Genomic DNA, 19,410 nt, shown 5'->3' on the forward strand with positions numbered 1-19,410 from the left:
TTACGACCGCAGTTAGTTTTATTTTGGCAATGCAAAAAGTTTTTTTAATTCTTGTAAGGGCTGCACCTTCAAAATACACACCCGAATTTAAAAAAGAAGTGCGGCCCTTACACGAGTTTACACAGTATATGAAGCATCGCAGTTTTTGAAGGGGATCTTATACACAGCTCCAGGGTAACATGGGCGCTTCAGATGATCTTTTACAGGACAGAGCTGTTGTTTCAGCTTGCTGGACAGCATGTGCACAATGCGCATGTCTTATTTCGCGCCAGAGTCTCACTTGTACCCCAGGCGTAAGGCACGTTCGCGTATTTCTGTTGTCCGACAAATTGGGGCTCTGCAGGTTGCAGAAAGCGGTGCCCTTTATTTTGAAGCATTTGTCTTGGATACCCATTGTTTTTGAGGTCGACGTGGACTTTCTTTTTCTGCTTGTAAGAGCGCAGACCAGGTTTGGAGCAAAGACTAGCTGCCTGGTTAGCTAGAGCGGATGCTGCAGAATGTTTGTGGCCAATGGGATGGGCAGATTTAAAATTGATGTCTTCCCAATGTGTTTCGGCTTCCGGAAAACGGTAGTAGCAAGCCCATCGGGAGTGCAGAAAACAAGGACATCAAGAAAAGCAACCTCTTCGGCGACTTCTTCTTCCACTGTAAATTGAATTGTTGGTTGAAAGGAGTTGAGATTGCCCGGAAACGGTTTGGCGTCCTTGCGGTGAATTACACAAAAGCAAGCGTTCACATACCAAGAAGAGCTTCGGATAAGTGCGGAACGATTGCAGGTTCGAACTTTTGATAGATTCCAGCGCGACATTGGCACAGGATACCGACACACCCATAGCAGTGCCGAAGACTTGCCTGTAGTACTCGTTGAATAGATATGTGTTCTGTAGACTGAATCTCAGGAGAGGGCATAGATCGGCTATTTAAAATGGCATTCAGGATGGCAGTGACGCATCTTCTTCCAGTAACCTCCCGCAGCATTCGACAGTGAATTAGGACGCCAAAACAACTTGGACTTTTGTAGTTGCTCTGTCTTTATGGATCATGGCATAATGTGGCACGTAGTAGCAGATTCTTGACTCGAGTTTTACTGTCTAGAACTTTCTCCACAACTCCCGCCTTAAAATACCCACAGAATTCTCACAGAATTTCTCGATGTTGCTGCCATTGTTTTGTAGGCTGTAATAACCATCGTTGAGCCACTAAGATCTTGGTTTGTATTGTTGTTGAGGGTTTCTTTCCACAACAAACTGACAGCATACCGATTGTGTGCTTTTGTGATCATTTGCTGGAACTGCTTTAGTACGTCTTCTTAGCTATGGTGGTTTTCAGGTGGCATAATTCCATTGGATTCTAAGGTCCAGAACTGCTACAGTGTATTTGCAGGTGTTCCCACATGGAGTACCATCACCTCGCTTTTGTTCTTCACCACCACTCATCTTGGTGATGTTGTGGTCCTTGGACAATCCACCCTTTTGTTTCCAAGGTGCCAACATTGTCTCGAGTGCAATATGTCTTTCTGATGAAATAATCCAGTATAAATCGGAACCTATGAGCAGATTCGTCAATGCTGTACCACCGTCCGGCTTTGGTCATCAGAGATTTCAGTCTACATTCTGCACAATTTCTCTACAGCTCTGTAGGAGGTGGCGGCAGCTTACTGTGAGAAATCACGTCAACTTGCACTGCTTGAATAATTATGGAGTCGCTACTGGGCTTCAAGGAATTTTTTGCGCCGATTTCTGTTGCCAGACACCTTTAAATAAATGACCGTTAGCCGCCACTGTCAAATTAGCAGTCTGGCACATACCCCTGCTGCGTCTCCTTGCACCCATGGCTCTAGCAGTCTGTGCCACTTTGGTTTGCTGTTCTGCGAGCATTGTGCAGGAGGCTTTCATCTTGATCTGCACATCGAAGTGGCGTGACGTCCTCTTCAGCCCTTGCAGTGAACTTGGGCTTTACAAAGCTTTGCCACATAATTGGGTGACATACATATGAAACACGCTCCACCTGTGCTGAAAACACTTTTCTTATCTTCGGGCATTAAGCTGCAACGGCTGTCCCCAGCTGCATAGCTTGTTTGCTTTCAGAAAACGCACTCTATGCCTGGTGCGCTATGAAAGTTCGATGTTGTTCGCATCTGTCTTAGGGTGCCTCTAACAGCTATCATTGGTGCTTGTTTCCATTACTTGCTCTTTAATAAACTCTTGGAAATGGTTCAAGGGTGCTGCTGTTTTCTTTTTGGCAATGGGCTAATCGGGTGTACAATTTCTTTAAGCTCTTAGATGCCCTGCCTCTTTGCACTAGAATCCCTCTGCCAGTTCTTAAGGAATAACTATTCAGTACGGACAAGCATTGGTGCATGACAGTTTGCTGTTACCTGCTTTAACTCCAGTGCTGAAGTGTGGACTTGGACTTTGTTCAGGTTAATTGAATGTTTGTGCATTGCTCATATTCGATCTGAGATGGACAGCTGACCCATATTGTGTCTGCCACTGAAGTTTGTCATATCCATTTTGGGTACCTTTCCCAACTTCTTTTCTGTCTGACTTGTGCTTTGCTTCGTGCCTGTTTGTTCTGTTGATAATTCTACATGGCGTTTATCTGACGCCTCAAAGTGTATTGCCAGCTGTGACAGTACAGAGTGTATCTTCACGTCATAATCATTTGTTCTCTGAAACTCCTCATCAGTGGCCTCTTCTGTCGAGAACTGTTCCAGCCGCACATTGACTTCTTAAGGCTGTGCACTTTTTTGCAATCTGCACTTGCGTTACGGTCAGGTCCCATTTATCGACATGGCTACTCATCTGATCTTCCGCTGTTGTCACTAGCTATGTAATCTGCATTTGAACCACCTTCCTCTTCTGCACTAATAAGTCCCTGTTCTTGATAGAAAGTGCGACTGGCATCCACCTACTGTTCAGCAGCTATGTTCCCTGTACGGTTCTTGCTCTGGGCAACCTCTTTGTCTCCACTAGGCAGCTCGGCTGCTCCACTGCCACTCTCTTCTCTGCTGCTCCGAGGCTGTGTCCTTTGTTTTAGGTTATGGAGGTAGTCTCCTGGTCATGGCATGGCATCATTTTTGTTAGACCAGCTGAGACCGAGAGCTTGCTTTGTAAGTTTGAATGGAAAAAGTAACAAATTGCACTTGGAAAGTGTTTCGATGTCTTCATCTTCATCTTCGCCTATGTCTTCATCTTCTCTTGGAAATAATTGGCTGCTGACCTGAAAGACGCGGGTTTCGATCCCGGCCGCGGCGGTCGAATTTCGATGAAGGCGAAATTCTAGAGGCCCGTGTACTGTGCGATGTCAGTGCACGTTAAAGAACCCCAGGTGGTTCAAATTTCCGAGCCCTTCACTACGACGTCCCTCATAGCCTGAGCCGCTTTGCAACGTTGAACTCCCATAAACCAAACCTTCTCTTGGAAATATTTAACACCCACTTATATCTTCGGGTCTTGTCCCCTTCGTGAAATGTCTGGAACAGAGCAATAAGCTCAAAAAGCCTTGGGGCTTCTTGCGGCTTCTGCGACTCACATTCTGTTTTGTGCATACTACATTTATGAAGAAAGGGAGTGCTTAGGTTCTGGCTGAAGTTGTGGAATTTGGTAAATTTCGACCACCTAAAGTTCTTTAATGCGCACTGACATCTCACAGTACACGGGCCTCTAGAATTTGGCTGCCATCGAAATTCAACTTCCATGGCCGGAATCGAACCCGTGTCTTTCAGGTCAGCAGCCAAGCGCCATAACCATTGAGCCACCACGGCGGCTATATAGGCTGTAGGTAAAGCATGGTTAGTGTTTTTGCACTAGCATTTAAAATAGTGACGTAATCGATGATTGAATTTTGCGCTTCTCCTCTTTGCACTGGAGGAGTGCGGGGAAGTTCAGTGTGTCGTCGCGGAAGGTATGGTTGCAAATTACCGCTGCCGTCAACCACACCCTGGTGTGTTTCGTTGAATGCTGCCAAACAACGCTCGGCGAGCTTTTCCTTCGGTGTCATTGTTTTTTACTTGAAAGCAGGCGTTTTGTGTTGGAAATGTACCATCTGGGGCAAAAGTAACAGACCCCCATTCCAAGTTCCGGCCCGTGCCACTGTGCTTGGGGGCGCCACTTATCAAAACACTTCTGGTGTCGAGACCGGCGCAGTGGGCCTGTTCGACACCAGAAGTGCTTTGTCAGGTGCGTCCCTACACATAGTGGCATGGGCCGGAACTTGGAGCAGGGGCCTGTTACTTTTGCCCCCGATGATACCTATACCTTGGATGACGTCATCATATGGCCCCGTTTGGCATTGTGCGCTGTGGAGAAGCTTGAAGGCCGTTGTGGTTTTAATCGGTGATTACGTCACCATTTCAGATGCTGGCAAGTGTCACACATTCGGACCTTTTAAAGGGCAGGTGAAGAGGTTTTAGAATTTGACGAGCTTAAAGGGGTGGAATATGTGAAACTTGCAGGTAAAGCATGTGAAGTATTTTTGTGCTAGGATTTGAAATGGTGATGTAATTTTAGAATAAAGCCACATCGGTGTTCAGGCTTTTCTGCAGTGCGCAGCGACGGGCAGAGGACGCAACGATGACGTCACGTAGGGCGGCGGTGCATTTCCAGGTAAGAAAATGTTTCAAGGAAGTAAATCGATGCCGCTGATGGTGAAGCCCACGAAGCATTGTTTGGTGGTGTTGGAAAACGCACACCAGCTCGTGGGCGATGGCAGCAGACGTCTAAAGTTTTGGCAACAATGACGTCATCACGAGGCTCTCCTACGCAGTAAGGAGAAGCCTGACTATCATTGCAGTTTTAATCGGCAATTACTTCACTATTTTAAATGCTGGCGAAAAAATACATGGCATGCTTTACCTTGAAGCTTCATGAATTCAATTTCTTAAAGAACCTCAAATTCTCAAAAAATCATTTCACCTTCCCTATAAGCTCGTAAATTTCTAAAACCTATGCAGTTGCCCTTTAAGCACTGTTTCTGAGCCATAATTAAATTTGCGTACCCCGCAGCGGCCAGTGAATGGGAGCAATCACAGGAGGTAGAGAGAAGACGACAGTTCAGGGTCAGATCAAGATCTTAACATGCTCTGCAACTCTAATTATCTGCAACATTGGCTCTTTTGCCCCTCATTCAGCACTTCCTTGCATGAAATGCAAGGCAGGTTAACAGGAGTGCACCGGTGACTGTTAACAACGTTACAACATGCCAGATACAATGCATGCTGGGCTGAGAACTGTCCTTTGCGACATGCTGGCAGTATAGATAGACTGCTGCTGCTCATTTTGTAGTTAAAAGTGTTATCTATAACTTCTAGAGAGGGATAAATACTAGAAGGGAGGGGGTGCCTGTGTAGTACGAGGGCATTAAGATGTTGAACTGAGTGAGCTGGGGTACATTCATTATTAGGCTCAAGTATGAACAGAAGTAAGGGAAAGACACACAAGCACTTTTTCATAACTATTGCTTTGTTGTGAAGACAATAAATACCATATACATTCAACTACGTGCCACTCCCCGACTTGGAAGCCAGTAATTTGAGGGCAAAAAAAATTGCTGAGAGCAACTGCTTTTCACGTGTTTAAATATTCTTGCTCAGCACGCTCCACAGGAAGCTGTGAGCCGGCAGCAGCTACCTTTTGCTATAAGTATCATCTTCCAGAACCAGCTGCCGCGGTGGCTAAGTGGTTAGGGCACTTGGCTGCTGACCTGAAAGACACTGGTTCGATCCCGGCCGCGGTGTTCAAATTTCGATGGAGGCGAAATTCTAGAGGCCTGTGTACTGTGCGATGTCAGTGCATGTTAAAGAACCCCAGGTCGTTGAAATTTCTGGAGACCTTCACCATGGCGTTCCTCATAGCCTGAGTCGCTTTGGGACCTTAAACCCCATAAACTAAACCAAACCATCTCCCAGAATGCACTGGCATGAAACTGTGCGGTCTAAAGCAGGATTCTGACACCGGTACTCAGAGTGGATGGTAATGGCTGATGCCGAAGTGGCGATGGCTGGATGACTTAAGAAGGGCATTGCTGCAGCTTGCCTACTCATGATTTTTGAATTCATGGCGTGCAGTGTCCCCTCACAATGGATAAAAGTTTTAAAGTTACAAGAATGTGAAATGCAGTGGTTTGATCTGAAGATGGCATCATTTACGAGGGTGGTGAGGAGTCACGCCCGGGCAGTGGCGACAACAGTGGCAATGAAGAAATTCAATGAGGTCTGCAACGAGGTGTGAAATGCAGCAGAATGTGTGGTGCAATTCGCTTAAAGAGGTTTTCCGGAATGGATTTGGAAAATTGGACTGAAAAATGCCACTTTCATGCAAGTTCCGCACCCTGCCGAAATTAAGAAAATGAAGTGTGACCCTTAATTGAGTGTATACGGTAAATAGTGTCAGAGAACATTGTAAACCTGGGCGCAGAAGATTGTGCGTCATATTCAGGAGGTTAGAACCACACACACACACACACGCTGAAAAGGTGTGTTGCAGTGGTGTTATAAATATTTTTTTCCCAGAATACAGTAAAAAAAAACTAAGGACAAATTTAAGTTGGTCAATATCAATAAACTGCCGAATTCTTGCCACAAAGAGACTACTTTGAACGAAAAACAGAGTTCTTATAAGGTACAAAATTCCGAAAAATAAAAGACAGGTGTTGCCACCACCAGCCGTTTTTGAGAACTGCAGCATGTGAAGGCAGCTTTTCACCACAAATCTGTGAGGCTATGTTACACTGCTTTTCACTTGTAAACGATGATCATGGAGTCGTTTTTCAGTCTTGACATGACAAGTTTGGATCAAGTGGTAGAGAAGAATTTTCAATCCAATTTTCTCAGTAATAATTGCATATTTTCTGCCAGACAAATGTCAGTATAGCCAGAAATAGCCAGATAATGTATTTTTACTGAAAAACAGTAATTGGACAGGGTAGAAGTTATGTGTGAGGTCATAGTTTCTCTGTGAGCTTTAATTTCTTTCACACAGTATTCATATTTTTTCTTATGGTTGCTTGATTTCATTGGCAGTGGAAGTTTTTTTGCAGGAGCAGAAAATCAAGTCGTTAAAGATCACAGTCGTAACTGACAGCTTCGTTTGTGTTGCGCTCAACTGCACTCTTGGTATCTACAAAAGTTGTGGAAACGAAAAGTGTAAAGTGAATGTTTGTATCATTGTCTGTGCTTGAGAAATTTGCATATAAATGTGGTTTCATGACTTTGCATTAGCATTAAATTCTTTCCTTACTATTGTTTTATTGTTTAGGAGATGACCACCAAGGGACTATGCCGTCCACATCGCAGAATCCAGAGACCCCTTTGGTGAAGGCATACATCAAGAAGGCCCAACAAAAAAATAGTTTTGCTGCTGCCGTTGAACAGAGCAAGCGTAACAACACCCTGACGTCTTCTACAAGACCTCCACTGGGTGGCAGCGGGGAGAGATTAGATGCTGCTGAGAGTCCAGCAGCTCAGTCTGCACCGCAACGTAAAAAGCCTGCTTCAAAAGAAATGACAGGAGATCTCACTGAGGAAGAATCCAGGGAAAAGGCAAAAGCACAATACTTCCTGAACTTGCGAATGTGAGTGCTATGCATTTGTTACTATATTATGCTATTGTAAAGGCCGTAAAGCGCACCAGTTCTGTGCCATGTGTCCATATCAAACTTGTGTATACCAAACTTGCATTGCTTAGGTCTTAGTTGTCTAAATGCACAAAGATCAGTGAAAGGGTGTGCCTCATTGCAATTTTTTTTTTGAACTGTGCAGCTTGTGGTGCTATTGCTTTCTTGAGCCACTTCAGCTATTTGAAAACAAGCTGCTAGAGCTAGTGGTTTTTCACGTAGGTTTTGTAAAGTTATTGCTTCATATCACCTAGATTTCACAGTGGCATAAAAAACATTAGTAGCTGCACCACGTTAAGGCATAGGGCCAGCCATGCACAAAAAATAAAATTGGAATGGGTTTAAATGGATTAAAAGCATCTATTCATCATAATACAGTGTGTACACATGGCAGTAGATAGGAGAATGTTCTCGGCTTGGGAGCAATGCTGTAAGCAAGGCAGCAATGTGGGCTAGTTGGTTGTACATTTGGTGGGAATAACGCGCTACACACTAACAAAACGACAACTGGAATGGGGGACACAGGTGTAGCGCGTTATTCACAGCAATACTGTGCTGTTGTGGAGGGTGTGAAGTTTGCTGTCTGTTTGTTTTTACAAAGTTTTCCATCTCAATTCAACACTGAATGAAAGCACATGTTTACTGTCAAGAATTGGGTAGTCTTACTTGTTTTTCATTTAATGGGAAAGCTTCTGTCATCATTGGTATTGATAACTGAAGCAACCTGAAGAAAGGCTGATTTCTTGTTTCAAACATAGCTAAACCAGCCAAAAGTAAGCATATAGTTAAAGCCATAATTTGTACAGTTCGTAACTGTACTCAGATCCACAGTCCTCGTTAAAAGCGCTTTTATAGTGCTTTTACTAAAGAGCCATGTGTTATGGCCGTGTGCTCAGATTTGGAGGAGGGGTGTTGCCTCTCCTTATCTCAAGAAAAACCCATTCATTGTTGTCGCCCGTGAATGCCCTTATTTTTTGTCTACTGATCACGTATTCTTGAACATCTGTTGCTGTAAATGAAAAGCCAGTAAGCAGCCTGATTTTTGAAACCTAGGAGCTGCTGACTGTGGCATGGAAGAGCTAAGTTGCTTTAAGGATGAAACACAAATGATTCTGCAGGCCCCGCTCAGTAGCACATGAGCAACGCTGCATGTGTAGTTCCAGAGTATTATCTTCTCTGCCTCTGGGGGCGAAGATATGAAAAAGCATAGCTTATAGCTTACTGTAAATAAGGAGCGTTATCTTATCTTCATTGCCTCCAGCAGTGAACCTATTGCTGTGAATCTTTGTACTGTTTGTTCGTTTACACTCAAAGCCATGACACGAGGTGATCGCGGCATTTCCATTTCACCTAACTTGCGGTAAATATCTGAGGCCCTGCATTTGAGGACTGTTAGGAATGTTTGTCGTACGTCTTTCTGAGGAATGAGCTTCCCTTTCTTGAAAAGTTTGGTAGTGCTGCGGGAAAGTTTTAAAAGGACACAAGAACAGGTTCCACATATTTTTGTTTGCTTCTAGAAGATGGCTTTCAGGATTATCAGCCATATTTCTGCATTTTGTGCTTGCTTGGGCACATTACTTTTTCATAAGAAAAGTGCTGTCACTGAGGCCATTTCTGTTTCATGTGCACTCAGTGCGGCAACATGACATCATTCGTAATAGTGTTGTGAAAGCCCAGATGTTCAAGTTTTGCCTGCTATTAATCATGATAGAAGCCACTTGTTTTGCACGACCTTGTCATATTGGCTTAACTAAGTGCATAGGCTGCTGTCACTTGTGATGTGCTAATATATATCAAAGAAGTAGTTCATACATGTGCCCCTTGCATTTGCCAGGGGCTCTTTATGCATTTTGAGTGGAAGCTCTGAAACATAATCGAATAGCCCAGTAGTGTTGCATATAGCTTGCTGTAAAATAAAACCAGTGTTTTGTAGCGCCTTTTCTCTTGTGTGTGTGTGCGCGTGTGTGCGTGCGTGCACGTGCGTGCATGTGTGCGTGCATGCACGTGTGTGTGTGTGTGTGTGTGTGGGCGGAATGTTTGGCACGCAAGTACAATGATCAATTGCCAACTAGCCCAACAAGAAGTTCTGTGAAGCTTGAGGTCGCGTTTTGCTCAACATAAGATAAGTCACTCACTACCCTTGTATGTTAGTATATTTCACTGGCTTCAGCGTTCTGCTTCTGGGCTTGGACAAAAATGTTGCCTTTCTTGTGAACCAGTGAATTACAACAACCACAGTGGCAATATCGTCTACGTCTAGTCACCATAGGACAGTTCTGGCTGCATCATGCAGTTTCATTTTATGGACACCAAGGGTCAACCTTAACTATCACTGGAGTAAATTCTTTGTCTTAAGCTCGTTACTTTTTCTTTCTTGTTTTCGACCGACTCTGGGATGAACAGTCTGTCTTCTCAGCAGCTTAGCACATACGTGACATGGTGATGGCCGACCGTTCTTAAGGGCTCTTATTATTCTACTTATGTTGCAGAGCTCTGGAGACCAGAGAATTTGTTCTTCTTGATCACAAGGGTTATGAGCACCAAGAAGGGCTTTTGGAGATTCACTACATGCCATATCAATGCTGTGTAACAAAATTAATCACATTAGTTTCAGTCGCAGATGTTATGGTCTCTCTACATTTTACTGACAGCATAGATGTCAGAGGTTGTTCTTTAGTACTGCTGCAATGCATGCAGATCTTTCCCTGCTGAACACAGTTTCATATTAGACACTAGAAAAACCTGTGCTCTTTGTATTAATAGCAGGTGAAGCAAAATCTGGACTCTCATTTTTTATCTAGTATAATGCAGTTGTCTTTGGGCAAAGCCTAATGCAGCATCTTCAAGGTCTTCCTAGTTTTAGGTGTCGCCATCCTTGTTCATTCTTGCTGATCAGGCTGACACATGCGCAACCCTGTATGAAATTTGTTTTATAGTCATGTCAAAGCATCCAAAACTATTGTATGACTGAGAATGTGCCTGTGTTTAGCTGCTTTATGAATGAATGACTGGACGCATTAGGAGCAACTGAATAGCTTGGCAAATGTGACAAATCGTCACCTTGCATGTTATGATTAGGGCCTCTAGTTTCTCACGATTCCGGGAAAATCTTGCATTTAAAGCAATTTGCGCTTAAATGTGTGCTTGCAGCCATATTCACGATGTTTGATGATTTTTTTGTTTGTAGACTATCAGTCGGAATGATAGAGTGGTTGGAATTTATTCATCTGACCTCTCTTGAAAGGCAGAATCTGATACTGAACAAAGTTCTGCTAAAGCTTTGACATCCTTGCTCCCTGATCCGCTCAAGTAAGGTAGAGCGTCAAGCGATGTGGCTCTGGCAGCAAGGTGCTTGCACGCTTTATGGCTGAAGTGTCATGATACTGGCGTTTACTGAAAGCAATATTACCATGTTTTCTCGGATATAATGTGAGTTTTTTGTGAAATAATCTGCTTCAGAAACCACCTCACGGTATACTTGTAGACCATGCTACGAATATAGAACGAATTTTTTTCAGTTCTTGTGAGATACCCACAAAACAAAAATATATGGCAAGGCTTTAAAGAGAACAAAAAAGAATGTTACCTCAGCCCACACCGCTATGTTTAGTAGGCATTGGAACCGACAGCAAGCTCTCCAAACTCATCAGGCTTGTGAACTGCGGCAAAAAGCTAATTTCTCAGAAATGTTGGGTCATTGAGGCGAAAAGGGTGGCACATACTGGTGAGAAATGATAGCTACAACGTGGAACGAAGGCAGCGCAGACCGTTTAGAAAGAAGAGAAAACTGGGAAAGGGGAGCTGCGACGAGTAGGGAAGTGAAAAATGGGTGAACGGGCACAAAACTGTGCAGCACGAAACACGAAGCAGCAGTACAAGAAGCGGCAGCACGGAGGCCTTTGCTGCTTAACAGGCTGCACGTTTGAACACGCGAGTAGATTTTAACGGAATTTTGCAGATTTTGTGTTCTCAATTAAGAGAATTTCAAATTTTTGACCACAAAAACTTAGGATCTTAATTATGATGCAGCATGCTTCTTCTTCGTTTTAGCCGTGGTGGCGGTTCTTCATGAAAATCACAAAGGGAAAAAAAGCTTGTTTGGCAACTATTGGCTGCCATATAGCAAAGCATGAACCTGTCCTGAATGAGAGAAGCAAATGATAAAATATGTATATTATGAAGTATCTTGCAGTATGTATGCAAGAGATTTGACTCACTGCAGCTGTTCAACATGAATATGCATACTCTGTGAAGTTCCTGCTTTGTTTAACTCTTGAATTAAGGTCTGTGCAGCTGCACTTTAAATGCAACGCTTTTTCGAGTGGAAACAAAGCACCTTACAGGTACGACTCAACAACTGTGATAAATGCTGCAGACAGCAACATTGTATGTTGACAGAAGCATGTGTCCATTGTTTCTTTGTCAGTGTACCCAAAGCCGAGCATGATAGCACAGATAAACTGGGAGAGGTTTTGTTGTTTCGCCACCTTGACCTGCTCTGATTTCCGTTTATCCGCAGGTCTGGCTGGAAACGGGACCGAGATGGCAAATGGGTTAAGGACGAAAATGCCGAATTTGACAGTGATGAAGAGGAACCTCCCCCATTTGATGAATGTGCGGTTTCTGCATCATGACGTCGAGTACTTTCTGTATATAAAATACAACTTGTTACAGTGTTTACCTCTGGATGAATGTTACTTCACTTGTCAGCGTGTGTGCGAAGACTGAGAAGCTGTTGACCATGTTTCGAAACTAGGTTGTGCTATGTGTGGCTGCTTCTCAGGGACCCCTTTCACATATGGATGGCTATGTGGAGAGGTATGAAACGCAGGGGCACATTTATAGAGGTTTCTTGGAGGGGGTGATTCCAGGGGGAGGGAAGGCAGTTAGTCCAGTTTGCATATTGCATTCCTTAAACTGTCATCTAAAAAATGGGGGTGAGTGGTGTCTTCCCATGGAAGATTTCTCACCTGGACTGGACTGAATTAATTCACCCTTCCCCATTTCCTAGAGCCTGGGTATAGAAGTTGCAGAAAATTGATTGAGATGGGTAATGACATGTGGAAATATATATTCTTGTTCATCAATTTTCTCGCCACCACCTACTAAGCTTTTCTAGTGGGAAATTGTGGGGAGCGTCAGTGAGGTCTATGCTTTAGTTGTGTAAAGCACTTTTCTTAGGGTTTCTAGAATAAAGTGTCTATGCAGTTTTCACGCATACGGAAACTTGTGCTGCCCACGGCTCCTACAAGAATTTCGGATTTCTTAGTTTCCTTCATCGCAGGAGCAGGAGCTTCAAAGAAAATTCTGGCTCGCTTGCTGAATATTCATGCTGCTTATGCAGTCCCAGGCGATCCAGCTTAGTAAAGGTGAAATGCTTCCTCAGAGGTTGGTACAACTAAAAAATCGCATAATCACGTGATGTGTGTGGGTGTGCGCAGGCGAGTGCCAGAGACAGAGGGCACGTAGCTTTTCCATCTGCCGAGGAGGATGCCGAAACGCCTCCTCTGTAAGCTGTTGAAAATTGGTTCCTCTGTGGCTCTGCCGCTTCCACCGCGCGAGCGTGGGGTGCACACACCAGTACGGCGAGCAATGTGACGATGCCCAGGCAGTCCTTATTGGAAAGGTGCATGCTCGGCACCAATTAAAAAAAATGATGCCGGCTGAGATTTGCGCGCCCATCGCTACTCGTCTGCGAGCGAAAGTTCCCTAGCTTGCTGGCTTAGCCTTTCCATGCATCGCTTCTGTTTTTGGGGCGCCTGACCTGGCAAACGAGAGACCGAAGGCTTGCTGACACAAAGAGCAGTAATGCATTCTTTAAAGGAGTATAGACACCTAACTCTCTGGTACGTGTTTTCTTCTTTGTAATGGTGCGTAAGGCATTATTATTATACTTGGATCACAAAGTGGTATTCTCATATGACCACTAAATAATCGATAAGCGAATTTCTTTCTTGTGCTGCTTCTTCAGTTTCAAAAGCCGAACGATGACTGTGACGTCAAATTGTGGTTATAGGTCACATGAAGCATGAAAAAAAACTGCAGTATAATTTCTGCTTCTGCATTCACTGGGATTTTGGCTCTTGAGGAAGGCTGTCTTCAGCACTATAGTGAATTAAAACGATGTAGCAGCGGTTGTGTCGCAGTTTTTCCATGCCTCACTTGACGTATAACCGCCTTTGACGTCACAGCCATTGTGCGGCTGTGACAGCATTGGGGAAAAATATGATTATAAACTATTTAGCTGTTATATGTGAATACCACATGATGATTCATGCATAGCAGTGTCTTCCACATCACTGTTGAGAAGAAAACATGCCACCAAAATTGTGTCTATACTCCTTTAATAAAAGTAATTTCCAAAGTATTTAATTACTTCCGCTGCAAAATTGCTGCCCAAATTTATTTTTTAGTAAATTACCAGACCAGGAAAGTAATTTGATTATGTTATTATTAAGGCTTTTCTTTTTCATTTAAACATGATAGATTAGCAATTAGGCCAAGTGTGGGATAATTACTGCCACATTGTTTCTTTCCAATTTATGATCAACAAAAAAACTTTACAGACATTTTATAACTTTAGGATGTGCTGTGGGCCTTTGGAAATGTCTGCTTATTCTTAAAAGCTTTCTTTAACTGCTAAATTACTATAAAGGCCCTAAGAAATGACCCAATTAGTATATATTAATTTGCCATATATTTTCTTCCAGGTGAGATATTTTAAATTTTTGCTCCATATTCAAAATCAGCATCGTATGATATACCTGCATTCTAAGTTTCAGCAAGATATGTTAACAAAAAAATTGACCCTCATCACTAATTTCCTCCTTTCACTGAGCGTAACTCCTACTCAGCAGCGAGCTATCTGTGGCGCGCATGTCAATTATACCGACTTTTTTGGTTGAAAACAAATTTAGAAAATTCAATTCGGCGGACTCTTACCGCTTTCAACGCAGCTGCGTTAAAGGCCCTGGCGTTGTGAGCGAAAAATACGGTGGCCACCTGCCGGAGAAGCAACCTAGCTAGGTGAGCCACTTAGGTAACGTGACCTTGTGACGTCATCACAACCTGCCCACCGGATTGTGAGCAAACTGACCAATGTAGCTCGTGGCAGTTATGAACTGATGGCGAGAGGTTGCTCGGGAAAAACCACTTGGGTCATACAAGCCCTACTGGTGGCAGCACCTGCCATCGGCAGTCGCACATCCGTTAACTGCACCATTGCAGGAGTGGTGTGGGGACTTCCACGGACCTTTATGAATGTAAGGTCGAGAATGACCAATTCCGTATAAAAAGGCGCTCACATTAGCGGGAAAACGCGCAACGCCGGGCGTTTCCCGCGTGCCGCTTCCCGCCCAAGCCGGTTTTTCTCCCGCGGACAGCCTGCTCTCCCGTCCCGCGGAGCGATGGGTTCGGTACCTATTTTTCCCGTGCCGGTGATTAAGGACAGCCAATGGGCGCCGACCGTGAACCGTGACGTCGGTCCCAGCTCAGTGACCCCTTCGGCGGCGGCGGAGGCTGCGCGCGTCCGGCCGGCCGGCCCCGGCCGGCCGGGGCACTCGGCGGCTGCTTTGCCAGGGCGACGGGAGGGGAGCTAGCAGGGTGCGCTTTCCAGTCTTCTCTAGTGTCACGTGACTATCCCCTTCTCTTTCTGCTCGTTCGGGTCCTCCCTCAGCGCCTCCTCTCTCCACATTCCAAGACAACCGCAGCGAGAAAACGCGCGTAGTGTGAGCGTCATTCCGAGGAGCTGCGAGGCAGCGTCGACGTTGACGCTGTGCCGGCGCGGGAAGCTTCCCGCCAGTGTGAGCGCGCCTTAACTCATTAACGCTATCGCGTTATACCCTTAAGGCGGAGCTAAAGTGTCCCCTTATTATTAATAATAATAATTAGTTTTGGGGGAATGAAATGGCGCAGTATCTGTCTCGTATATCGTTGGACACCTGAACCGCACCGCAAGGGAAGAGATAAAGGAGGGAGTGAAAGAAGAAAGAAAGAGAGAGGTGCCGTAGTGGAGGGCTCCGGAATAATTTAGACCACCTGGGGATCTTTAACGTGCACTGACATCGCACAGCACACGGGTGCCTTAGCGTTTTGCCTCTATAAAAACGCAGCCGCCGCGATCGGGTTCGAACCTGGGAACTCCGGATCAGTAGCCGACCGCCCTAGCCACTGATCCACCGCGGCGGGTAGTGTCCCCTTGGATTTTTGTTGTCAGGTGGTTGTGTGTTTATAAACAATGTTGAAGCTTGCAATTTGAATACAGTTGACGTAATTGACCTCGGGCGTCGCGGCAAACTTTAAGCACCCGAATTATGGCCCACATGGAGTGCCATTTTCTGATACATGAACCGTACGGCAAGTTCCGCAACGGGGAAAGATTAAAGAGTTCTGCATGCGACAACTTGCACACCATTGATGGCGGGTTTTGTTCTCTAAAGCTGACTAGTAAACACGAATCGGAGACTGTACTACCCTTCGCGTTATTTCCACGTGGCGATTAACGACCCGAATCTGGACGTGGACTATGAGTGATATCGTATAGTGGGGGGCCTCGGACAAATTTTAACCATCACTCACGTGACATCAGAACTGATTCTATTCGTTTGCAATAATTTTGAACATCCGCTGTTTGACTCATCCAGCAAATTGCAAAAGAGGATATTCGTTCGACAACTTGAAAACAGGTTCGATTCATTTCAAATAATTTTGAGGATCCTGCTTGATTCATTCAGCGAATTGAATGAAAGGATATTCTACTGGCTAGTCAATAATTTAGAATATTCGCAAACCCCTACATATTTGTGCTGTAGGGGAATGCACTGTACGTACACTGCGGAGAGTTAACTTTTTTTAATTTGGCGAGTGTGACATTAAGTGAGACATAATTTTGGTGGCATGTTTCCTTCTCCACAACGATGCGGTAGACACTAGTATGCATAAATCACCACGTGGCATTCGCCAACGACCGATAAATAGTTTAGAATAGAATTTTACTGTCATGTTTCGTTTCGGTTTCAACAGCCGAACGATGACTGTGACGTCAAAATGCGCTTCAAAAATAACTGCGATATAATCAGTGCTTTCTTGTTTTAATTCACTACAACGCTAAAGGCAAGCTGCATCAAGAGTCGGAATGACAGACGAATGTAGAAGCAGCTAATATGTTGCAGTTCTCTCATGCCTCACGTACGTAACCTACGAACGCACTGTTACGTCACAGTCATCGTTCGACGGTTCAAACGAAACCGAAACAGCACGAGAAAGAAATTCGTTTATAAATTATTTAGTGGTGGTAGGATAATGCCAGGTGGGGATCCATGTATAATAATGCCCTACGCATGATCGCAAAGAAGAAAACACGCACACAAAAGTTTGATGTCCGTAATTCTTTAACCCGTTCGCTACGTGGATCCGACAATTACGACAACAGGGATGACAAGGATCCAACAATAAGCGATCCAAATCGAGACAGATAATGCTATGCGAAGTGTAGCCGCAAGTTTTATCTAATTTCTTTATTGTTACTGATATCAGGAAGAATATAAAGGACTGTGAGCTGCTCTTCATTCCATCAAGTTTCTTCAAAGGCAAATAACTGCTCATTGTGCGTTAGTGCTCTGAAACGAAACCTGCTCTGTAAGAAGGATTTGCGTTCGAGCAGGCAGTTTAGTGACCGGCAGCACTTCATGAGGGCTGCCTAGTTTTTTATGCGTCTTTTTTTTTTGTGGGAAAAAATGTCGATGTTTTATATTCTAGTTGGTCGCAGGCAAAAAAGCGCTAATGAACCTGCAGCTTGGCATGTTATCTACTTTCAGTGCGTGAACAACGCCTTCTCCAGAGCATGAACGACTTGATTCGTTATTATTCCATCGCAGTTCATTTCATGGAGCACACTTAATTACTATAGGTCGCTTGTTTATAGAGGCTATAGCGGACTAATGTGCTCTCTTGTTATGAAGAAGAAGTAGCGCGCTGCAGGCACACGCGCGCACACGATAGAAAAAGAAAAACCCCAATTACTGCACTCCTTGCTGGTGCTGTTGTTGACAGGATGAAAGGAAAGTGCACGGGCCTGCCTACTGGCTCAAGCCGAGCCACGCTCGCTGCCGAGTGCTGAAAGTAGGAGAGTTAAAGGATATGAGAGGAAATAAAGAAAGAAAGGCCCATGAGTGCGTTTGTATCAGCAATGCACCCTGGCTTATCCCCCGCCGTGGGTATGTGCCATTAAGCCTGAGGACATCATCATAATCATCATCATCATCATCATAAAGCGGCGCTGCTCGAGGAAGCGGTGCTGTAGAATACAGCAGCATCAAACGCCGGCCTCAACCGCCGCTGCTGTGTGCCCTGCCTCTGATTCTGTGAGTGGGGATTGGCCATTCTGTATACACGGAGGGTCAGTAACAGCGGCCACAGCGCGTGCCGGAGCGGTGCAGTGAAGACGCCGCTCAATGAAATGTAGTTTTAGAGCGAAAGCTCTACTCGATGCACAACCCTTATCTCCGATTCCATGTCTCCGGATGACCTTGACATAGCCTTGTGATGTCTAGCACAGCAACAGGGTTACTGTGAGCTATACAAGGTGTACCATGTCTACAAGGTTCACCATGGCCACCCTGGTCCACCATGGTGGCATGGTATTTGACCTTGGCCTTTGGTCACACCCAAAACTTAGCTCGCCCACCCCCGAAATTTGACCTTCGCAGATTTAGATCAAAATCGATGTCTAGCCATAACTGACCGCGCCAAACACGATGGTGACCTCCCCCAAGTTTGGCCCGGGCCATCCCCGAAATTTGACCTTGGCAAATTTGGACCAAAATTGACCTCTAGCCATTACTGACCTCCAAGTTTGGCTCGGGACACCCCCAAAATATGGCCCACTCCCGAAGCTTGACCTTGGCCGAATTGTATCAAAATCCATGTCCAACCATAACTTAGCATGCCCGACACGATGGCGACCTCCAAATACGGCCCGCGTCATTTTCAAAATTTGGCCCAGCCAATGGCGGAGGCCGATCCTTATGAACCTGCTGCAGCGACAATTCAAGGAGCGGCGTGACAATACAAGGAGGAGACTATCCGCGACCATGGGAGGGGACTGTCGCCTTTCATCGGCCTTTTTGAATGCTGCCTCTGGCCATAGCGTGTGGTTTGAGGTCTACTTTATCGGGACTACTGCATCCAGCCAATTGTTGGACAGTATCGCACGGCCATCGACCCACCGGCTTGTTAATGCCTTATCACGGCGCGAAGCGGCGATACCGGAAAGAATAAACGCATCTGATACACATGCACATAGTCTCGCTTGTTTCGCCGCTTCGTGCCTTGAAAGGCGCTGACGTACTGCCCCCCCCCCCCCCCCCCCCCCCAGGTCGATGATCACACTACTATTAAAAAGTTGGTCGGGAGTAGCTAGAGGGAAGTTACTGGACACAAGAGGGAGCCTGCCTGGTACTCCGGTTGCAGTCACACTGCAAGATAATGAAGGACATTAAACTTACATGTTGCTTATGGGATGACAGGTGTAGTCTCTATGACTGCCAATCTAGGTGCGACTACTTAATCTGAGATCTTTTGTGCATGATCTAATGGAAGTCGTGTCAACACCAAGAACGCTTTATTGCTGTCATGTCGCCTTCGAATTGGACATATCTTACACGTAACTTCACAGTCACGAAAAAGGATATCCCCTTTGTAAACCATGTGGCAAAGTGGTCAAAGCAAACTGAAAAACCTTTTCACAATGTCTTAATTACAGTAAACACATTCCTTTACACCCCAACTTTCTCTTAG

At 45.0% G+C, this 19,410-nt stretch overlaps 1 protein-coding gene and 1 long non-coding RNA gene across 2 annotated transcripts in view; one reads left to right on the plus strand and one right to left on the minus strand.

The window, feature by feature from the left end:
* Window positions 1-12,293, plus strand: part of LOC144110058 (sodium channel modifier 1-like) — a 28,410-nt gene extending 16,117 nt beyond the window's left edge. The window contains exons 6-7 of the mRNA XM_077642865.1: window positions 7,257-7,572; window positions 12,134-12,293. Of these exons, the coding sequence (XP_077498991.1) occupies window positions 7,257-7,572; window positions 12,134-12,248 (431 nt within the window). The 3' untranslated portion in view covers window positions 12,249-12,293. The remainder of the gene's footprint in view (window positions 1-7,256; window positions 7,573-12,133) is intronic.
* Window positions 1-19,410, minus strand: part of LOC144110772 (uncharacterized) — a 189,539-nt gene that overhangs the window by 53,561 nt on the left and 116,568 nt on the right. The gene's annotated exons all lie outside the window — the stretch shown is intronic.

Source organism: Amblyomma americanum, chromosome 11, assembly GCF_052857255.1.
Source record: "Amblyomma americanum isolate KBUSLIRL-KWMA chromosome 11, ASM5285725v1, whole genome shotgun sequence".
Classification (NCBI taxonomy): domain Eukaryota; kingdom Metazoa; phylum Arthropoda; class Arachnida; order Ixodida; family Ixodidae; genus Amblyomma; species Amblyomma americanum.